Genomic DNA, 20,566 nt, shown 5'->3' on the forward strand with positions numbered 1-20,566 from the left:
TGAGGAATTGACAATTCCACGAATACAATTATACCACGTTGCCACTTACTAGATATATTTTACGTCCTCTCCAAACCATACCCAACCTGAACTTTGTATAGGCTCCATGCACATACAGCCTTGCATCTAGTCCAACATTCACCCCATGCACCGAGATCTAGTCCCCTCAAAGATACAGGCAACATGCCAACCTTGCATCTCTGGTAACCGCACATCCTGACATTTTGGGATACGTTCCAGTAAAAATAGTGCAAACATGATTGGTAGAAGGATGTTAAGCCTGTAATTATGCGGGCATAAATGACAAAAGAAAACCTGCACTGTCGCAACAAAATGGTTGAATTTCTGTTCTTTATTGATCAGAACAATTGTCATGGAAAGTTGAGCACTAAAAAGAATAGCGCATTAGAAAACATTTGATGCAAGAGATCAAATTAGACACAAGTCGACAAGGTTTAAAATGCTCCAACAACCTCTAGATTGCGTAGTTAGTCAATGCTAGCTCCATAAATCAAGCTGGACCATACGCTCTGTCATTATCAGATAGTCTTCGGCTCAAAAAGGATTATTCATGGTGTCCGAACAGAAGAGATGATTCACACCCAAAGTTCTAGTTTCTGGCCAAAATGGTATTGAAGAAAATGTTCCTCCTGGATCTTGAATACTCATGCCTTGCGTGGAAAGAAACGTTTTAGATATACAAACTTGAGATACTTATATTAAATCTTGCTGATTTTCGACTTGCCTTGTCTTTAGTAGATGTCAATCAGATAGATCGTGAAAGCGGGACATAATATACGATCTATGAGCTGATTCGGGATGGTTCTTCCACAGCAACTCCTCAACCGGTTGAATTTTAAGCTGTACGCATAAATTGACATGATATTTCTCAGTGCTCCATGCCAAGCATGATAAGCATTTTCCTTTGTCAGAACTCAAAAGTCACGACAATGCAAACTCAAAATTTCACATCTTCCCTCCTCGAGCAGCCAGCCATCAACTGTTAGAACTGCGATGACCAGAAACAGTTAAGTCAGATCCTCACCTCACACAAACTCCAGCGAGGTCCACATATGTAATGTCTACCCTGATCAGACTGCCTCTGTTGTGCCTGACTTGGAACAGGTTAATACTGAATGTAGATTCAGCAAATGATAAGATACTAAATATACAATGAAGGGGGAAAGAATGATTTCTACCCTGGATCGTTCTTTCACCGAGAGCTTCTGGCTCTATTGATTCTCTATGATGCACTGAGCTGTATTACTTCAGAATGTGATTTCTTTTCTCTTCAGGAGCCTTGTCCCCTTGCTGTACCAGAGATACATGCAGACATACATTCATATATTATACACAAACATACATACATATACATATACATACATACATATATATATATATATATATAGAGAGAGAGAGAGAGAGAGAGAGAGAAGGGAAAGGAAAGTGCTGGACTGTCACATATTCCAACTGATCTTTGTGCTCATAGAAAAGAAAATCATGGAACAAGCAATTGAACATTAGAATAGTTTCCTTCGGTCTTCCTACAACTAAATAGATCCTCTAAAGCTTCCTCACACATGCACCTGTAATACGCTAGGCCCAGAACACAGGTGAAGCAATCTTACATCTACTGATTCATTCTTCACATTGAGGTTGTCTATGCAACAGAAAGAAAAGCCTTTAAAACTGGCATTTTATTTACTTGACCTGTATCAGCCACGGCCGCGCCCTCCACCTGTTAAGATTTATTCCATAGAGATAAAGCATGAGTCAGTTTTATGCACAAAGAAAGTTCATGCCTCACACACCACCAAGAAACCCTGATGATATGAAGAGGGGGAAGTGTACCTCTGCCGCCACCACCTCTACTGCCACTTGCACCCTTGCCACGACCACCTTTGCCACCATCTTCCTGACCACGTCCAATGCCTTTAGCAGGCCTACCGCTGCCACCATCCTCTCTACCTCTTCCCCTTCCACGGCCAACACCAGGTGGCTTTCTGTCTGCACAGAGGACATAAAATAAAATTGGTTCAGGATGGTGCCAAATATGTGGACCGCTAAAAGTAATGTGAACAAGGACAGAAGCTATATGCCATGGCTCATACTCTTCGTCAGCATCTCTTCTGGGAGGAAGAGGAGGGTTTCTGTTTTGGGAGGGGGGGTGGTGGAGGTGTGTTGTTGGGTAAGACTTCAAGTTTGTTCGATCAAAAATCAAGCGGTCATCCAACAGCAGACAAATAGGCAAAAGAACCTAATAAACTCATGGCCTACTATTGCAGTATGTCTTGAAGATCGTTCAATAATCTATGCCATATATTGAAAAAGGGCATGATCGTTTCACCTTTGTCAAGTGATGAACATAGATCTATTACCTTATAACGTACAAAAATTTCCAGTATCTTGAAGTTTAAATTCTCATAATATCAGAAGTATAATAGGTTAGAGCAATTTACCTGAACGGCTCTTGGTAGTTTCTTCTTGGACCTTGTCAATTACCTAGAAAAGCAGCCATCATTATAACTTCTTTTTGGCACATCACATGAAATAAAGAAATTGGAAGTTTATGAACCGCACATCCAGATAGTTGCATAATCACATATTCACTAATAGGAGGCTTAGCTACTACAAGTTAAGAGCATAACACATGTACAGAGAAAGCAAAATAACCCGCCACCCCTTATAATTTCCCAAGACAGGTTTAGAGGAGAAAGGAAGAATTGACACAGGGATTGCATTCATCTCCATGGCACAATCTACATAAATACAAGCCAATCGGAAAGACAACAGCCAAACAAACTTGATCACTAGACCATGTTTAGTGTAACATCACGTGATAACACAAAATTGAACCCATACAACATCATGAATACCCACCTAATATTTAAGCATAAACACTGGATAGAAACAGTGTTCTTAGTGTTACCCGAGATATAAGTTGCCTGGACAATTGGCATGGTTGCCAAGTTTCTAAGTGTCCTTAAGTGTTGGAAATGGCAACCTCCAAAAATATAAGCACATGAATTATACATAAACATGCACACGCGCACGCGCAGAGAGAGAGAGAGAGAGAGAGAGAGAGAGAGTCAATCTAGGTAGGACAGTTCTGAGAGTATTTGGTTTCGAATGCTTCTTAGTCAAAAACAATGTAGGGCATCTGAAAATGAAAAATCAGCACTGTTGATCATCATCTATGGCATTTTTAAATTTGTTAAAAACAAAAAAAGGATGCGTCTTTGAGATCCTTTATCCTAAAACAAAAATGACCATTTCAACAGTATAATATCATGTTTCAGTTCAAACTTAATTTAGAAGCATCTAAATTAGCTGAAAATTTGATCTATTTATGTTTTAAAGTATTCAGATCAAGATCAACTATTCAAAATTGCAAATTATATACTTTATACAATGTTTTTGCTCACTAGTTATATTTCTCCTGTTCATTTCTTCCCAGCTTGATGCATAGGCAAGAGAGCTCAAAAATTTAAAAGAAAATACCAACATATTTTATAATCTTAAATCATAATCATCTGTACTGGTTTTTGGTTTTGAGAGGCCCTTCATTATTTTTGACTCGGAAGCATTTTGAAACAAATGCTCCTAGAAGATCCCAAATCTGGTTAGGTTCTCACATTGATGATCCAAGCTGTTGAATGCGATTCACTATCTCTAAACTGCTTACAAACCAAAAATCATATAACTTCAAGACCCCTAGCCTATGGATCAAGTGGTCTAAAAATTTGGATAGTTCAAATGACATGAAATAATATATATTCTTTGACCACTCATTGCTTAGGCTAAGGGTCTTTAATCACATAATTTTTAGTAAGTAGTTTAAAGATAGTACTAGATAACAACCAATGGCTTATATTATTGATGTAAGACCTCCATCATTCGATCTAGACTTGATCCAATCTAAGTAGAGATTCACTCAAGTTTAGCCAAGTATAACTATATATGTGTGTGTGTGTGTGTGTGAGCACATGTGTCCATGTGTATGCGTGTCTTGAAGCCATTGTTTTCCAAAACAAAAAAACATGGAAGGAAAAAAAAAAGGTAGAGACAGCTGCCTTATCTAGATGCTGGTTATGTGAAGGTTAGTGGATGGCAGTAGTTTAACCAAACAAATAAGAGCCAAAAATGCCATGATAAATTTAATTGATAATGCTCAAAAAGCAGGCTAGCCCTATTACCATAAGTCATGGAGGACAGGCGAAACTCTCTTCTCCCTCTTTATTTTTAATTTTTTTTCCCACAATTTATCCTACAACCCTCAAAACATCAACCAAATAGTGAATAATTCTAGACCTTGGAGGTGGTGGCTATCAATAATTTAATATATTTACCCCTTAGTTAACTAGTTGACAGCCAAACATAACCTAAGTTATTCCTTGGGTATGTTTAAGTTATTTAACATGTGATAAGATACTTAAGTTGATAAATAACGATGATAATTCTATATTAAACACATAATGGATGCTTCACAAAAAGTACCTAGCACTCAAAACTAAGAATCTCTCACATGACACTCCACAAAAATAAGTATCGAGAAGCACTTGAAAGTTGAGTTTCCAGCTGACTTGTATTGTGTCCTATTATGTCATGTCCGCATGTCCAAAAAAAATGCTGACGCCCCTAAATTAATGTCCATAGAATTATACCTCGTACAACTTGGCCGCATGTTGGTTTGCCAAGACTGTTGCTATTGCTACCAAACACTAAACCCCCTCAAGCAGGAAACTAAGCAGGGGTTACTATGGTAATTGAACTCTCAAATATTGGCACCTTATGCATTGCAGCATATATAAGAAAGATCTCTAGTTCAATTGATGACAGACATTGAGACATTAGTCAACTGGAAGCACTTATAATTTCCTTAGTCAACTGGAAGCACTTATAATCATCTGATAATCATTCACTTTCTTACAGTTTGAAGGAGTTGCACAATCTTGATGTATCAAAGATAGGGCATTAATTTTAGACATGCACAGAACAAAGTTATCACAAGAAATGATATGAGAATCCTACTAAAGGATACCGAAAGTCCATATATTCTACCACATCAAGAAAATAACTATGTAGACAAAAACATACATATATTTCACGTCCTAAACAAGAGACTAGGAGTTGGTAAGGATATATGTGCTGGCTGTAAAGTACATATTAAGGAGACTCTTAGTTTCTACACGTTGTTTTATCATTGTATATAGGCCTTGGGCAACTGGATAAGCCCACCAAGTCAGTCTGGTAATTTAAATGATATTAATTCAACAAGCTATTGTTTGCAAACATTTCGTAAAGTTACATTTATTCCAAGCTACTCAAATTGCAAATAAGCTTTGTGGTGGGATCAATATTTCCTGGGGTCCCAAGCCTTCAACTCTTCTCCACATGCAGCATTGATGAGGCAAAAAATGCTCATAGATATCCAAAATTGAAGAGTTGGCATTGCTATGGGCAAGGCTAAATTATGAGTATGTGACAATTACATTAAATGAAGAATCAATGGATGATGACCAAGGGCAATATGATCATATGATAGAGATGATAGCACATCATGAAATTTTTTAAAAAAAAAAAAAAGTAGGTGCGATGCACCATCGTAGGAAATGATAGCTTTTCAACTTCCCACAGGAGCAAACAAGCAGCTAGTTCTGCATCTATAACCTTCTATTCTAATGCATATTAAAATTTTATTTGTATCTTGTAATGGTAAGATTAAGTCATGGAAGGCATGGTCAAGTTTCTCATTGTCCAAGTCCATGTGCCGATTCAAGCTAGTCACATTTAAAAGTTCTAGCAAGCTCTCTGTCACTTTTCTCAATATGGTTCAATAATTTTTATTTTTGCGCACAATGAATCCCTCTTCCTTGGATCACTATGGGTGCAGGGAAATATGTTCTCTATAGGGCCCCTTTACATTTATACAATGAACTGCACCAATCAGGCACCAAATAATGTTGTGGAAACACAAAAATAAAATCATAAGGCAAGATGAAAAGAAAATATGAAAACTTTTAAAAATACTCATCTAATATAAACAATATATATCAATAACACAAATAGAAAAGAGGCTATGGCTGTGCTTGGATGCTAAATAGCTAAATGGGGGTTAGATAAGTTTAACCATTGGTAACCACCTCCAAATCAGCTAACTACCAGTTAAAAGTTATCTGCTGTTTGGTTGATCTTTCGGAGTCTAGTGAGATAAATTGTGGAAAATCTGAAAATTAAAGAGAGAAGAGCGAGCTCCTTAGCTCTATCTCACCATCCGCCATGAAATAAGTTAACCAGTTTGTCTGCTTTTTAGGGCATTGACCGACTAAAGTATCATGGCATTTTGGGCTCTTCTTTGTCTGGTTAAACTACTGACCAGCAGATAACCAGCATCCAAACAAGGCCTAAGTGAGTACAGTTACAACAAGCACTGCACCCCCACGCCCCCCCCCTCCCCCCCGCCTCCTTTTCTCTCTCTCAGAACAGCATCCAAACATAAGGCTATTTATATTCCAAGCCTAGCCCTCACATTTCTAACTTATTGACATAGGCATGGCCTAGAACAAGGCCTTGGCTTGAAGCATGAAAAAACAAGAATCCAAGTTGAATAAAATATCAAGTGCAACAATTAAAACTGCTACAATACACCACAAACATATTAAACCCTCTAGAACATATTGATGTGTGACTGCACACTCGAAAATTGAGAATAATTTGAAAAAAAATAAATAAATAAATAGTAGTGTTGTCAAAGGCGATCTAGGCACTTGGGCAGGGCAAGGAAACCCTTAAATACCTCACACTCCCCAAGAAAGGTGAGTTTACTAAGGTAACATCTAGGCAAGCACTTGGGACAAAGTAAGAAGCATTCAACTGTGCACCTCTCCAATGTCTAGCACAATTTTTTTGACATGTTTCACCCATTTTTTTAGAGCTTTGATGGCTTTATGTTGATTTCAATTTTGATCTATTGGAGCCCTCATAAATAAAGGACCACCATAGGATGTTTTGTGGTTAATTCTTTAATATTATGTATTGTTGTGAAACATGAAACATGTTCTAGGAAACTGTATTTCACTGTCATCTTTAAACTTGAAAACTGTTTTAGGATGTTCATTGGTCCATTTTTGCTGATTTTTGTTTTAAAAACATGTTACGAGAAGTGTTATTCTGATGTGATGTTTTCAAAGATGTAAAACATGTATCTAATTTTTGGGATGATCATGATTTAAGATGTTTAAACATGAATAAACAATTTTATTATGAGTGTATTGTTTTCGAATACAAGCAATATTTATTTCTAATGTAATTGTTTAACTTTTTCATAGATGAGTACCTTGCTTTCTTCAACAGATGCCTTTTTAGCACCTAGCACCTCAGACAATATGAGGTATTGTTATCTTAAGCATGGCTTTTGCTTTTGATAACCTTGATAAGCAGAAAATCCTCTCCATGATGAAGCAACCAACAGTCGACTATTAAACAAAAGATTGTATGCTGGACAACATTACCATAAAGAAGACAGCTAACTAGGAGCCAAGAGTATCATACATGGATATGAGCTCCATCCCTCTACATTCAGCTTGGTTTTATAAATTCTACCATGCCATTGATCCTTGTCTGAGCCCAAGTCACTAGTCTGGAAGTGTTCATGAGTTAGTTGTGCATGGCTCTCAATGTTCTTCCTTAAAAAAAAAAAAAATCCCAGATATGTATTCCCTCATCTATCTTACACAACTTTCCTTCATGGATCTCCCTCAAACTGTATGCTCCAACATTCAACCTCTGGAAATCCTTCCAAATTTGTATTAACTTATATAAGTGCTACTATAATCAACTTTCGTGCACATAAATACAGCATAGATATTTAGTTTCTCCTCCATCTTTCCTTTTTTGCTTGCCTTTTTTGGTGTTATGAAGATCGCTAGAGCTTGCATATTTCATTAAATTCACTAAACTATGTTCTTTGTTGAGGAATAAATATAGCATTCTGTCCTACTATATTACTTTTTTAACTTCTTCTTATCAACAAGCTCATTCATTAGTTGCCTTTTGAACCTCCCCTTCCAACCACCAATTTCCCTAGCCATGAACTTTAAATTGGACAATTTTGGACATTTAAAGCAGCCCAGAAGCTACCCTATTGATGAGAACCATCAAAAAATACTCAATCTTGAGGCACCTTAGTAATCTCCAATAGCAGTTATGCTCATGATAGATATATATGGAAACAATTTGCATGTGTTGAGTTGCTAACTCTGTACAACAAATAAATTTTGATGCTTATTTCTCATGTCTCCTCCCCTCACCCCCCCACAAAAAAAAAAAAAAAAAAGGAACCAAACCTATACATGATCAATTAATAATCATTATGCCTTCATATTTTATTGTTAATTACATGCTATAACTGAGTCATGTACAATTATAGTTTCAAGTGTCGTAACTAACATATCATTAGCAGCTCTGGAACACTGACTTTATCTTATCATATACACATTTGCACTGGCACATGTTTTGGGAATAAAAGCTACTGTTTCATCAGACTGTATCTACCATTGTGACAGCTAGGTTTCCTTCTACGAAAACCCTACTCCCCAATTTGCTTAACGACCTGTCTCATCCCAAACTGCATTTTATTAATTGATCTAGTTCAACATGCACCACATAGAAACTAGTAAATTTATACCGTAATACCAACTCAATTTTTTTAAAAGAATGAACAATGTCAGGACATAGTTTCACAAATTTATAGCCTTACCCAAAATTATATTCACCTGAAAGATTGCTTCATAGATAAGGGAAAAATAGGAATATTTCATTTTGAAAATCATCAAAAAAAAAAAAAAAAGTTGATTTGTCTATCTTGGCAGTAATGCTTATGCGGTCCTTAATCAAGCTAGTTTCTGTAATTACTGGCTTATAGGCATCAGCCAATTATCTTCCCAAAGCATTCATCTTCTTTGTAACTGAAGATGGTGATGGCACCAGTAGCCTGCTATATTAGCGTCAATTGATTAAACAATGTATGTAGATGTATTGTACAAAGAACTATATGTATCATGTCTGCATGTAAATACACAGACATCAGCATAAAATACCAAATTAAAAAAAAAAAAAAGTCCTAACCAAATTTTTAAAAATAATAATAATAATAATAACAGAATTGGTTGAGATACTCCAAATTATAAATGACTAGTTGGATCTGAAATGAGTAATACCGCAAGAATAAAGTGAGAGGGTAAAAGGAAAACGCAAATTCTGCTGCAAAGGTTATGCTACATACCTCATCAGGAACTCGAAGATACTTAATGGTGTTCCCTCGAATGTAGCATTCAGGCATTCTCCAAAACCTATCTCCATCCTACACCACAATGACATCCTATAAGGAACACAAGACAATGCCAGTCTAATTCCACCTGAGCAAAACAAACATCAATACATAAAGCAAGACAACAAAGCAGCCACCTTTGAAGTGCAAATGACCTCACGAAGGTGAATGTTCATCCAGGTATCACAGTTCACCAAATGCCCATTGTACGTCTCCCCATTCTTCAGCTCCACCAGCTGTCGCGAGACAACAACGTCATCAATCAATACGCTAAATAACTACCAATATCAAGAAAAACTAATCCAAAAACAAAACCCCAGCATAATAAATCGAATAAAGCACACAACCCTTAACCTAGGTAAAAAGAAACAAATCAAAGGACACAAGCATCTCACCATGGGATGCCCTTGGGCCGTCTTCAGGAGCGATAACGGAAGCTGGAAAGCAGCACCAAAGGTATAATCTCAAAATCAGAACAACCCACTAATCCAAAAAATATCTAAAAAATACCGAAAATTCGGAACAATTTAAACTTTGAAACCCTAATTCCATATGAACCCTGATAGAACCCACAAATTTATATTAAAAAAGGGAAAAAATCTGAAAAATTGGTCAGAAAGAAACGTACCATCTTTTCAAGCTCCGGAGAGCGAATCAGCCAAGGTAATAAGCCTGCAATCAAGAACGCAGGTTAGAAGAGAGACAAAGAAATCAACCACTGCCAAAATCCCGCTTCCGCGGAGCAGAGATCGAAGGGATCGAACCCGGAGATTTAGAACTCAAGAATCAAAGAAAAATATAGGGTAGGAACCCTAAATTTACCGTTTCGGGAAGGAAAATTCTCGAGCCCTAATTACAACACGAGAAAGAGGCGAAGAAAAATTACGCTCGCGAGGCCTAGAAGAAAGTATTTAAACAGTAGAGCCTTCGATTCTGATTCCTTCCGGGAGCGAGGTTCATTTACACTGGAAATCGGGTGGTCGGTAACGGGTCAGTTGAGGTTCGGGTCTGTGAGGATTTTGGTCCTGGATCCGAATCCGGTATTTTGAAATTTTCCAATCCAATGTCATAAGTGGAAGCAGAATAAAATTGGACTAAATGTTGGCATGCTGAGGCTATACTTAAGTTCTAGGATTAGAGTCTCCAAGTTTTAGGATCTTGTTAATTTGTTACTTATGGGATGAAGCTTAGATCCTTTGATCGGTGAAGCAGCATCCAATAATCCTATATGAGATGGTGCAATTATTGCATGATATATTGTGTATACAAGATTTCTTGCAACATTTGGACCTTCTTTACCAAAAAAAAACCTTTTGACCTTTTATGTGAGTGTACAAGTTTATTGCAACCTTGATGAAAGAAAACTAACCAAAACCTAACACAAACTAAGATAACCATTTCATTGTAACCTCCTATTCTAGGATTGACCAACACTAAGGATTGCGGGTACGTGAACCCAACTTACCTTACAACTCATGTTGTAATCCACTTCTGTAGATAACTCCACTTCTATACATAATGGCAGCAATAAAACTTGGGTGAACCTCTTCTCCCATTTCAATAAAAAAGAAAAAAAAAAATCTAATAGGGATATTGGGCTGAATACTTACTTCACATGTTAGATGTCCAATTCCATTACGCAAGAGACTTGTTTGGTTCATCGAAAAAAAAGGAGTGAAGTATGATCAATGAAAAAAATAAAAAAACTCTTCTTGTTTAGTTGGGGTTTCTTTTCCATAGTCAACAAAATATACTAAAATCATTTTTTTAGATATCATATTCCTCCGAATCAGTTTGAAGAACATTCCAATGAAAGAAAATTGTTCCCACCTCTGGTGCTTGATGGGTTGCTGGAAACAAGTATAATTACATGGACTACAAAGCCTTCCTAGTTAGGCAAGGAGAACTTAGTTTTGTTCATAAGTGATGCGACACTTGGTGGAAGCTAACTCTCTGATCAACTCAACCTCCCTGCAGGCTTGTTCTGGATTACAAGCCCTTCACAATGGGAAGAAAGTTCATGGGCTTGTCCTGAAATATGGACTTCTGGTTGATTTGTGTGTCCCTCTTTTTTTTAGCTTAATTATGCATAAAATTCTGAGTTTTTTGGAGATTTTCAATTTTATCCTAAACTTTTATATTAGAGCAATCAGCTGATCAAGCTTTCAAATTTCTTCAATTCGGATTCTGATTGTGATTTCTATCAGGCTGCCATGATGAAGTTATGACATGACTTGTCTATATAGAAAAAATCTACTTATATAGCAAAGTTGATGATGGAGTAGCTTTTATTCCCTAAATTAGCCCATCTTCAGTTAGGATTTTGACCTGAAAATTCTCTTCCCCCTCGTCCTCTCCCTCCTCTTCATTCTCAACCCCAAATGGTAGCAAAGTAGATGAAATCTTGGAGATCTCTAACATCGCTTTAGTAGTTGACAACATCGAGATCTCGATCCTGAACTTCTTGCTAATCTTGGTGAAATCACTTTCGATTCCGGTGATTCTCGATGACTCCGCTACTGTAGCCTCACCAGAGTATCCGGAGGCCGTTGGATCCAAGGAATAGGAACTCCAACCATGATCAGAGGGTGAGGAATCCATCTTCGGAGGATTGGGGTTCGAGGAAGCCAGCGGTAGGGCGAGGAAGGAGGCTACGCCATAGAATTGGCAGGTTAGGATTTTGGTGAGCTTGGAGAGGTCCTCTTTGACACCCTTTGTCGGGGTTCCGGGCGCCATGGGGCAGTCCTCATCAAATTCCACTTCTTTGAAGGGCAACTCTCATGTTGCATTTGGTGCATCACCAGGTAATCTTGGAAAGTAATGTGGATTACCTTAAGGATAGATTGCCATCATTAAATTGCCAATAATGGGGAGGGGGCAGGTATATACGGAGCCATGGAGGTGGTGGAGATAAGTGTGGAAGAGCCATCGGGGGGAAGTGGGGGATAAGGACGAAGAAGCCACAGGCAAGCAAAGGAAGATGGAGGAGTCTCAGGCCGGAGGCACACGCGGAGGGGAATGGGGAGGAGGGGGTTAGGCAATAGATTTTGTGTAAATTTTTTGAGGGATAATTTTGTTCAAATTTTTTATTACAATATTGCCAAAGAAGTGGTAATCTGGATAGCCATCTCTCAAGGTAATCTAGATTACCACTCAAAAAGAGTACCAACCACAGTAATCCAGATTACCACATTAAATTGCCAGCAATCTGGATAGATTGCCAGCTACCAAATGCAACCTTAGAGCGATCTCTTAGGCTACTCCTTACTTTTCTCCTCCTCATCATCATCGTCATTACCGGAGCTCAGCGAACTCATGAGAGACCTTGCCAGCCATGACATCTTCATCTTCCTCCTCCCCTTCTTTTTGTTCAATACAGGGAAGGAAAGCCTTGGTTAGAAGGTGTATGGAGTTATACCACCATTCCGGTGGATGGGAAACATAGTTTACGTATCGATTTTTACGATTTTTGTCATATAGACAAGTCATGTAATAAATCCATCGTGGCAGACCAATGGAAATCACAATCAAGATCTGAATTAAAAAATTTAAAAATTTAATAATCTAATTGCACTAAATAAAAATTTAGAATAAAATTAAAAATCCCCAAAGAATTCAGGGTTTTGTGCATAATTAAGCCTTTTTTTTTTTTCCCTGGAGTTAAGTCGATTTGTTTGTCAAGTGTTTTAATGGATATGTTCTCAAAGGATGGCGTGATGGGGGATGCAGTTTGTATCTTGAGGTACTGCAAAGAGCCTGAGGAGGTTCTTCTCGCGGTGATTCTAGTGGGTTTTTGCACAGAATGGATTGGAGGAGAGAGTTTGTGAGCTTTTCGCCAAAATGGTGCATGGGAGCAGGCATCAAGATCAATAAGAACATGGTCTCAGCTATTTTGGGGGCATTTGGTGCCTCAGCACCATCTGCTCTTATTCACTCTATGGACTATGGTTGTTGCAACGAAGGTTTTTTCTATTGAGAAGTCCTTCGGAGCAAATGTTTTTGTGGACAATGATCTCATTAACATGTACCCAAAGTGCGGTGAGATGCTGGGTTCTGTTAAAATGTTCAGTCAGATGGTACAGAGAATTTCGTGCTGCAGCTTTTGCTCATCACAGTCATGGTTACCGTTAAAATCAGAAGGTACAGAGCCAGCAAATGTTACATTTCTATCATTGCTCATGCATGCAGTCATGTGGATTCTATTGAAAAGGGTATGGGGTTCTTGAGTTCGATGTCACTGGATCATGGGATGACTTCCAGGATAGACCACCATGCTTGTGGTACATATGCTTGGTCATGCGATACTTTTGGATGATGCAAGAAGAACTCATAAAGAGTTGCCTCTAGAGATTAGTCCACTACTTTGGCGGGCATTGCTTGGGGCTTGTTGTTGGAAAAATGGGTTATAACGTTGATAACCAGCCAACTTTATGACTAATTTAAAGTAGAACCCTCAAGTTATTTTGGGTATTATAAAGTTGGGTTATAATCTTTAATATGTGAAGATTAAGAATATAAAATCATGTTGTTAAACCCAAACTTACCCAAATTTATGTGAATGGAAAATTGTGTGCAAAGGCCGGATCGGCTCGGCTTTTGTGAAAAATAAAATAATTTTTTATTATTATTTTCTTTAGAGGCATTTGTGTACATGCAACTTTTCGTTTGAAATTTAAATTTTGGTACGTACCTGTTCATGCATATATAGATGCCTACGAATAGGTGTATACATTAAAAGGTTGTAACTGATTACGATAAGATTCGTGTCTATTCACTAAGAGATACGTACAAGTTTAGATGCACATACAAATCTATAAATAAATGTATTAGCATTCTTTGTAGGGGGGTCCTCAAAGAATTTCTTTGCATCATGTTCTCTACTTCTATTCTATTTTGCATTTTTGTCATTATTATTGAGAGAATCCTACCATATATTGGTTTGCTGAGCTTATAATTGTAGTGCTATTTTCATAAGCGTTTGATCGTTGTATTCCGAGAGACATTCATCATAAACTGTGAGCATCAATACAGGACGAATTAGTCTTAAGGACGTAGAGTAAAACTCTAGCCTTGGTCATCTCTATTTCATCAATAATGCCAATACTAGCCATAACGTCAATACCATCAATACCGCAAACAACGCTTATAGCATTCTTGGTAATTTGGAGATGGAAAATATGCAGCACAATGCTTGCTTCTTGTAGCACCAGAATGCTCATGAGCACCCTATGGCTGCTGGCTAGCATATCTTCATCAGAAGGGAGATGCGAGGAGAGAGGTAGAGTTATGGAGGAGAGGAAGGAGAGGGAAGAGTTGAGAAGGAAGTTCATGCCTAATGTCTTGATCATGGAGGGCAGGGTTCATCCTGTAGCTGAGATTATCTGCAAGGTATTGGATGAGTTGGTTGCTCTTATTGGAGATCAAGAGCATCTTCCATACAAGAATCTTGTTCTCTGCAACTTGGAATTATAGAGGTCCAGTTAATTAGTTCATGCGGTCCTAGTTACAGATGCTGCAGATACAAAATAAACACAAATTTGGAAGAGATCAACCCTTGAATATCCTCAGTAGCTGGTTAATGCAACCAAGTATGAGGATGTTTCCTATTGAAACAGCTTTAAGTTAATATGACTGGACAATAAACTGCCATTCAGTTTAGTGTCTGGATCATGTTGCATACCTTTTAATATGCAACAATCGAGGAATGATATCCAGCTTTTGGTACAAAGGAGAAAAAAGCTCATAGCCCATTTTTTTTCACCTGACATGTATAACAACAGCATAGCTTGTAACAATAATTGAAGGAGATTTTTTATTTTCTTTTTTTGCCTTTGCTCTGAATTAGTATGCAAAGGAGGTATACATTCTTCTCTGAATTGTTCCAAGAAAAATATGGAGTTGCGACTTTTTAATTCACATCTTTCCATTGGTCATGCAAGCAATTCCACACTGAAGAATAGCATAAAAGCTGGTGAATACAAATCACAAACCTCCTTTTCTAATTAAAAAGTAAACTAAAATAAGAAATAATTAAAGCTCCAAGAAGAGCCTTTTGATGTGGTGAGAGATAATTGCAAATTTTCAGTGATGGTTCAGGATCAATTTGTTTGTGAATAATGAAATCATATTCAATTGAACACTGTATCTGAACGAGTCCATGTTGTAAACAACCAGCTCAAGTCATTCCATGGCAAGTAAACTCTCGTAGTTCAAGCCAACAAGAAGTTTTTTGGTTTGGAGGTCAGGAGTGCTTGCAGCCCAATTCAGTGCACACTGAATGATTGGCAAGGGTTTCACCGTTCCCGCATGGTTCAATATATAAGCTCCCGCATTCCAATTAGTCATTGTGAATGCAAATGTTTGTGCTAGTTTCTTTGGATATCATACAAAAAGTAATAGGAGAGCACTTTTTCTCAAGCAAAATATCCAGGATTTGAACCAATAGGAGAGCACATTAAGATGTTAATGCTTCAAAAATTTATCAAAAGTAATAGAAGTTTACGTGGCTACATTATATGATAATAACTGGCCATGTGAAATTTCATTGACAACTACTTTAGTTCTCATTGAAAAGAATAAAACATAAAATTAAACATGAAGGAGGGCATCTACTGCGAAACAATCTTCGCTACTGACTGTGCTGAAATGGGAGGCAGGTTTGAAGAACAGAAATTCTGCCATGATTCTGCATCTGATGATTCATCACCCACTTTCAATTCATTTTGTTGTGCGAATCCACTATGAATTGAAGTAATAATGCTTCGAGCTGCTTCACGTGCCTCTGGCAGTCTGTCATTCAGCAATTCAGCTGATACTTGAAGAAGAGCTGCTAGCCCAAAATCCTTCATAACTTCAATGCCCTAAAACAAAATGTATTTATTGCCCCTTAAAAACATTGGGTCCATTGAGTTTTTTCCAATATAAAAGCTTCAAAATCTGCCTGCACCTTGTATTTATTATAAGAACCCAACAAACTTTTCTAGATCTTAAACCACTACAGCCATGGATTTTTTTTCCTTTTTAGCTGGGGATTAAAAATAAACAAGCAGTGGAAACGCAGCATTTTATACTCACCATCTTGGAGACACATTTTGATATGGCAACAGCAGCCTTAGCCCTCACCCTAAGGTTAGAATGGTTAACATAAGATTGGAGCTTCTTGAGCAATGGAAGAGGAGGCACAGAAACAGCCATTTTCTCCAGTGACTTCTCAGCCTCTTCACATACAAAACGTTTGTCTTGAGATGCTTTCAACAGAAGCTGCAGCAACTGCAAATTAATATGCAGAGGTCATCAGACTAATATTCCTAAGCCACTTTGGAAAACTATAGGCTCATCAAGTGAAGCACTGCCGCTTTTAATACCATATTAAGAGACTTAGGAAATCAAAGAGACAGAAGTTGGAATTCCAGTAGTAAAACGGCTGAGACTCTTTTCACTTTAGTAACATCCAGATCGTGTTTAATTAGACATTTCTTTGACAAGATAGATATAAAGGACCATTAAACTAAATGCATATGAACCAATCCACATTACTCGACTTTCAAAGTTCAAAGTAAAGTGTTTAGATCTGATACAGAAATTCTTGCAAAGGTGTTAGAGAAAAATACCAGCTGGTCAAAAGCAGACTCCTCGGAGGTGGATAGCAAAATATTCCCAAAGGAATGAAAGATATCGGTACACGCCATGATCGATGTCTTGCACAATGCACTTCTTGGACTTTTCATTGCTTTCACAATTACCAGCATCACATTGCCCCTAAGATTAAATGGAATAACGTCATTAGCTGAAATATGCTCCGTTTTCTCTTATTTCTTGCAACAAACTTTGTTAGTCAGCAGAAAGCAAAAATTTTCTTCTTTGTTGACACCACCAGGAAAACAGCAAAGATTTTACTGCTAAGAATTTCTTGGAAACCAACGTATAGCAATTTTACCTCAAAGTTTTGAAATTAAAAGAAAAATGAAACAAAGTTTATTTATCTGCCAATAGTTTCCAGGATAAACGTAGGTGATCATAAAGCGTTCTAACTTAGCCAATAGGCATTAATTTTGACAAGCAGAAATAGCAATTTTTTGAATGGCTATCAATGTAGTGCTCCAACCACCCAATTACAAAGCAATTGATGACATAAATAATCTGGCTATTGTCATATGAAAAGTTTTAAGTCATCCAAGTCTCCAGCTGACTGACACATATACCGCCTCTATGCGAAGTCATAAGCCACCTGGTATTGCACAGAGTGTTGACAATAACTGGATCCAAGGGACTACCGGACTGCATAACACAAATTGTTAGGCATGCATTCTTTGTTTTCCTTGAGTTAAAATGAAAACGCCAACCTGATAATATTTATACAATAAAAGCAAACATATCCCTATTTCTATCACAACAGTATGCTAAGGTCAGGCATAATTTTTAACAGAAGATTGTAAAAATATAAAAGAAACAATAGATGTATATCCATTTGTGATAAATTCCCCCCCTCAAAAATAGTTGGCACACCGTCTATTTCCCCTCAGACAATAAGAAATTTTTTCAGATCCCTTTCAATGAGCAGTAGCACCAGTTTTTAGAGCTATGAAAGTGCCGACACAGTTGACATGCAACTTAAACTTACAGGATTGGAAGCAGATAAGAATAGTGATGAAGTGCGAGCCGGCGAACATCATTCAAACCTTCACACACTTTTAGCCAATCTCTTGATTCCAGTTCCTCCAACAAACTCTGATTAATCCAGCCACAAAGTCAAGATGTAAAAGGCACAGAAATGTCCAAAGAAAAAGGTGGCTTGCCAATGTTTTGCTCAAAACGAACCATCCAACCAAAAAAAAAAAGAAAAAGAATCCCAGTCACCCTAACATTGACATCCAAAGTCAATTGTTTCTCTCCTCAAATCAAACATACAGCAAGCAAGTTTTTTACTTTTTCTGTTCAAAAAAAAAAAATAATCTTATTCCATCTGCCTATTTGAGATGGCCACTCGGAAGCTATGATCAAAAGCAAGGCTTTCAAAAAGAAGGAAGAAAGAAAGAAAGAATCAACTATGGAAAAAATCGTCAAAAACTAAAATATGACCAAGCCGACAAAAGAAGACATAAAAGAGGAAATCGCATAAACGATGCAAACAAAGACCATGTAAATCTCTCTCTCTCTCTCTCTCTCTCTCCCTCCTAGAAAAGAAAAAATCAATTTGATTGTGATTGGATTTATATCAATTAGATAATTAGTTTACCGCGATCTTGGTTTCGGGGTCGGGCAGGGCCTTGAGGTCTTCTGAAGCGATGTACTCCGAGGACTGCTCCACAGCCTTTGGCGGAGGTGCCGCGTTCTCATCATTCATGACTGAACAACCTCGAGGAACGTCGGCAGGAGAAGAGATCTTTACCGCAGGCGCAACGATCTTCGGGACCTTTTTGGGCCTCTCGATGGTGGCTGGGAGAGCGTTATCGAGGGATCTAAGAGCCATCTTCCTTCCTTCTTGGGCTTCCTTTGATTGCGCTGATAGAAGATGGAAGAAGAATTCTCTGTTTGGAGTTTATGGACGGTGGGTTGGGTTGGGGGGTTTGAAATTTGAACGAGGGCGAATCCACTTTTGGAAGCCATTTAACGGCTACCATTCTCGGCATTCTGGAATTCGACCGTTAGCTTTTGAGAAGTCGTGATTGCCCCCGTTAGTCCAATAGAGTTACGGATGTATTCCAGATCTTGAGGAAACGTATCCCAAACTTTGAATTCATTTTTTTTTTTTGGTAAACTTTGAATTCATTGGTAGAGACCGCAACTTCTCAGAAGTCCCGCTACCGATCCCAACTAAAGTGCCCCGTTAGCTCTATCATGTATGGCAGTCAGAAATTAGTGCAATTAGAAAAAATTATTGATTGGGTCAGATCCGCATCATTTATAGAAAAAACTAATCTGAGTTAAGTGGACGCAACAGAGGGATGGGTTTGAACTGTGTCTTTCACACAAAAAAATAATTACTATTCTTTTACGATATCAACAATTACATTATGTCTTGCATATACTTCAAAGCACTCCATTCTTTTCCTTTCATTTATTTGCATAGATTTCAAAGTAGATAGAGCATAATCTAATGGTTGACATTGTGAAAGACGATGAATCAATTTTTCGAACGAAGGATACAACCTGATCCCAAAAAGATTGGGCTAATTCTTTGGTGGCACGTTAAAGCAGGGAATAGAGTAACCTGAGAGCCATATTAATTTTTCATATCAGAGTTTCGTACTATCCTTTTTGGGCCATACCATCTTTGAAGGGGACTCCAACCAATATCAGACCCTTGAACTCTTACCTAAATGGCAAGAGGTGATACCATCCTAACCGAAGTTTGGTGATGGCGAAGTTTATTTTTCATATTTCTATTGAAAACCCCTTCTAATCACTGTTCAATTTACTGATCTTATGCGACAGCCGAAGTTGACACCTGTTATGTAAAGATTTATTCAGATGAAAATTGCTAGTTTGGCAACAAATTTCATGAGTTGCATCAATCCCTTCTCGCCACATGACAAGAGAATTGCTCTTATATGCATAACAAGAGCCCCATAGCATTACTCAGCTTAAATCTTAGGTAGTTAAAGGTGAAGCGAATGGCTGCTATCTCTCATATAATATGTGATATAATATGTTCATGACTCATTGTTTAGCTGTCATACACCGGCATTTAAAGGAAGAAGGCCCGATATCACTCTGTCTAAAACATTATATCAACTGTTACCTAGAACCATTCAGTTAATTTTGCCCAAAAAAGCAAAGGAAAAAAATGTTGAAATAATTTTCAAAATGTTTTCCTTTTCCTATATTAACTATTCTGAGATACTGCCAGGCATCCCTGATGTTTCTTCATGTTAGAAGGGACCATGTCTCCGATCATATCATGGCATTAGAAATATCTGACTTCAAATTTTGCATCTTAAGAAACCGATTCCTACAAAAAGTGCCAATTTTGTACTGTAAAATCCCAAAATCCAAGTGCATGACGAAGCCATCAAACACCTAGCAGCCAAAACCTCGTCATGTTAATGCCGTCTAGCTCCATTAGACAGGTAAAATTTAGAAATTCAAGATGTCTGGTACGGCAAATCTCTGTTTATCTATTAGTGATTTAGTATTGGTTAAAAAGTTGATATGGGATGCTTGTGCTGAGATATTGATTCCAATGCTCGCCAATCTCTTTAATTTCCTCAACAGAATCAACATAATTTGCAGAAAAAC

The 20,566-nt window shown here is 37.7% G+C and overlaps 2 protein-coding genes across 9 annotated transcripts; both read right to left on the minus strand.

Moving 5' to 3' along the window:
- Positions 1-334: 334 nt before the first annotated feature.
- LOC105036801 (sm-like protein LSM4) lies at positions 335-10,293 on the minus strand. Of its 8 annotated transcripts, none has more exons than XR_012141469.1 (10): positions 10,151-10,293; positions 9,957-10,000; positions 9,724-9,765; positions 9,466-9,564; positions 9,284-9,361; positions 2,460-2,502; positions 1,852-2,007; positions 1,200-1,311; positions 746-1,009; positions 335-671 (listed from the first exon to the last, which is right to left on the minus strand). XR_012141469.1 is itself a non-coding variant. In XM_073257790.1 (8 exons), exons 2-8 carry the CDS (start codon positions 9,957-9,959, stop codon positions 1,292-1,294), a joined length of 441 nt encoding a protein of 146 aa, XP_073113891.1. In that variant the 5' UTR covers positions 9,960-10,000; positions 10,151-10,293; the 3' UTR covers positions 335-1,291. The 8 variants fall into 8 exon arrangements, 2 of the variants coding, with proteins under 2 accessions (XP_073113891.1, XP_073113890.1); XR_012141472.1 differs by adding an exon at positions 1,046-1,111 and having other exon boundaries at positions 335-861; XR_012141473.1 differs by having other exon boundaries at positions 746-861; positions 1,046-1,311.
- A 5,480-nt stretch (positions 10,294-15,773) lies between these two features.
- Positions 15,774-19,424, minus strand: LOC105045293 (uncharacterized). Its single transcript, XM_010923531.4, has 5 exons — positions 18,564-19,424; positions 17,949-18,055; positions 16,939-17,086; positions 16,403-16,597; positions 15,774-16,188 (listed from the first exon to the last, which is right to left on the minus strand). Exons 1-5 carry the CDS (start codon positions 18,795-18,797, stop codon positions 15,937-15,939), a joined length of 936 nt encoding a protein of 311 aa, XP_010921833.2. The 5' UTR covers positions 18,798-19,424; the 3' UTR covers positions 15,774-15,936.
- Between the last annotated feature and the right edge of the window lie 1,142 nt (positions 19,425-20,566).

Source organism: Elaeis guineensis, chromosome 5 (genome assembly GCF_000442705.2).
Source record: "Elaeis guineensis isolate ETL-2024a chromosome 5, EG11, whole genome shotgun sequence".
NCBI lineage: Eukaryota > Viridiplantae > Streptophyta > Magnoliopsida > Arecales > Arecaceae > Elaeis > Elaeis guineensis.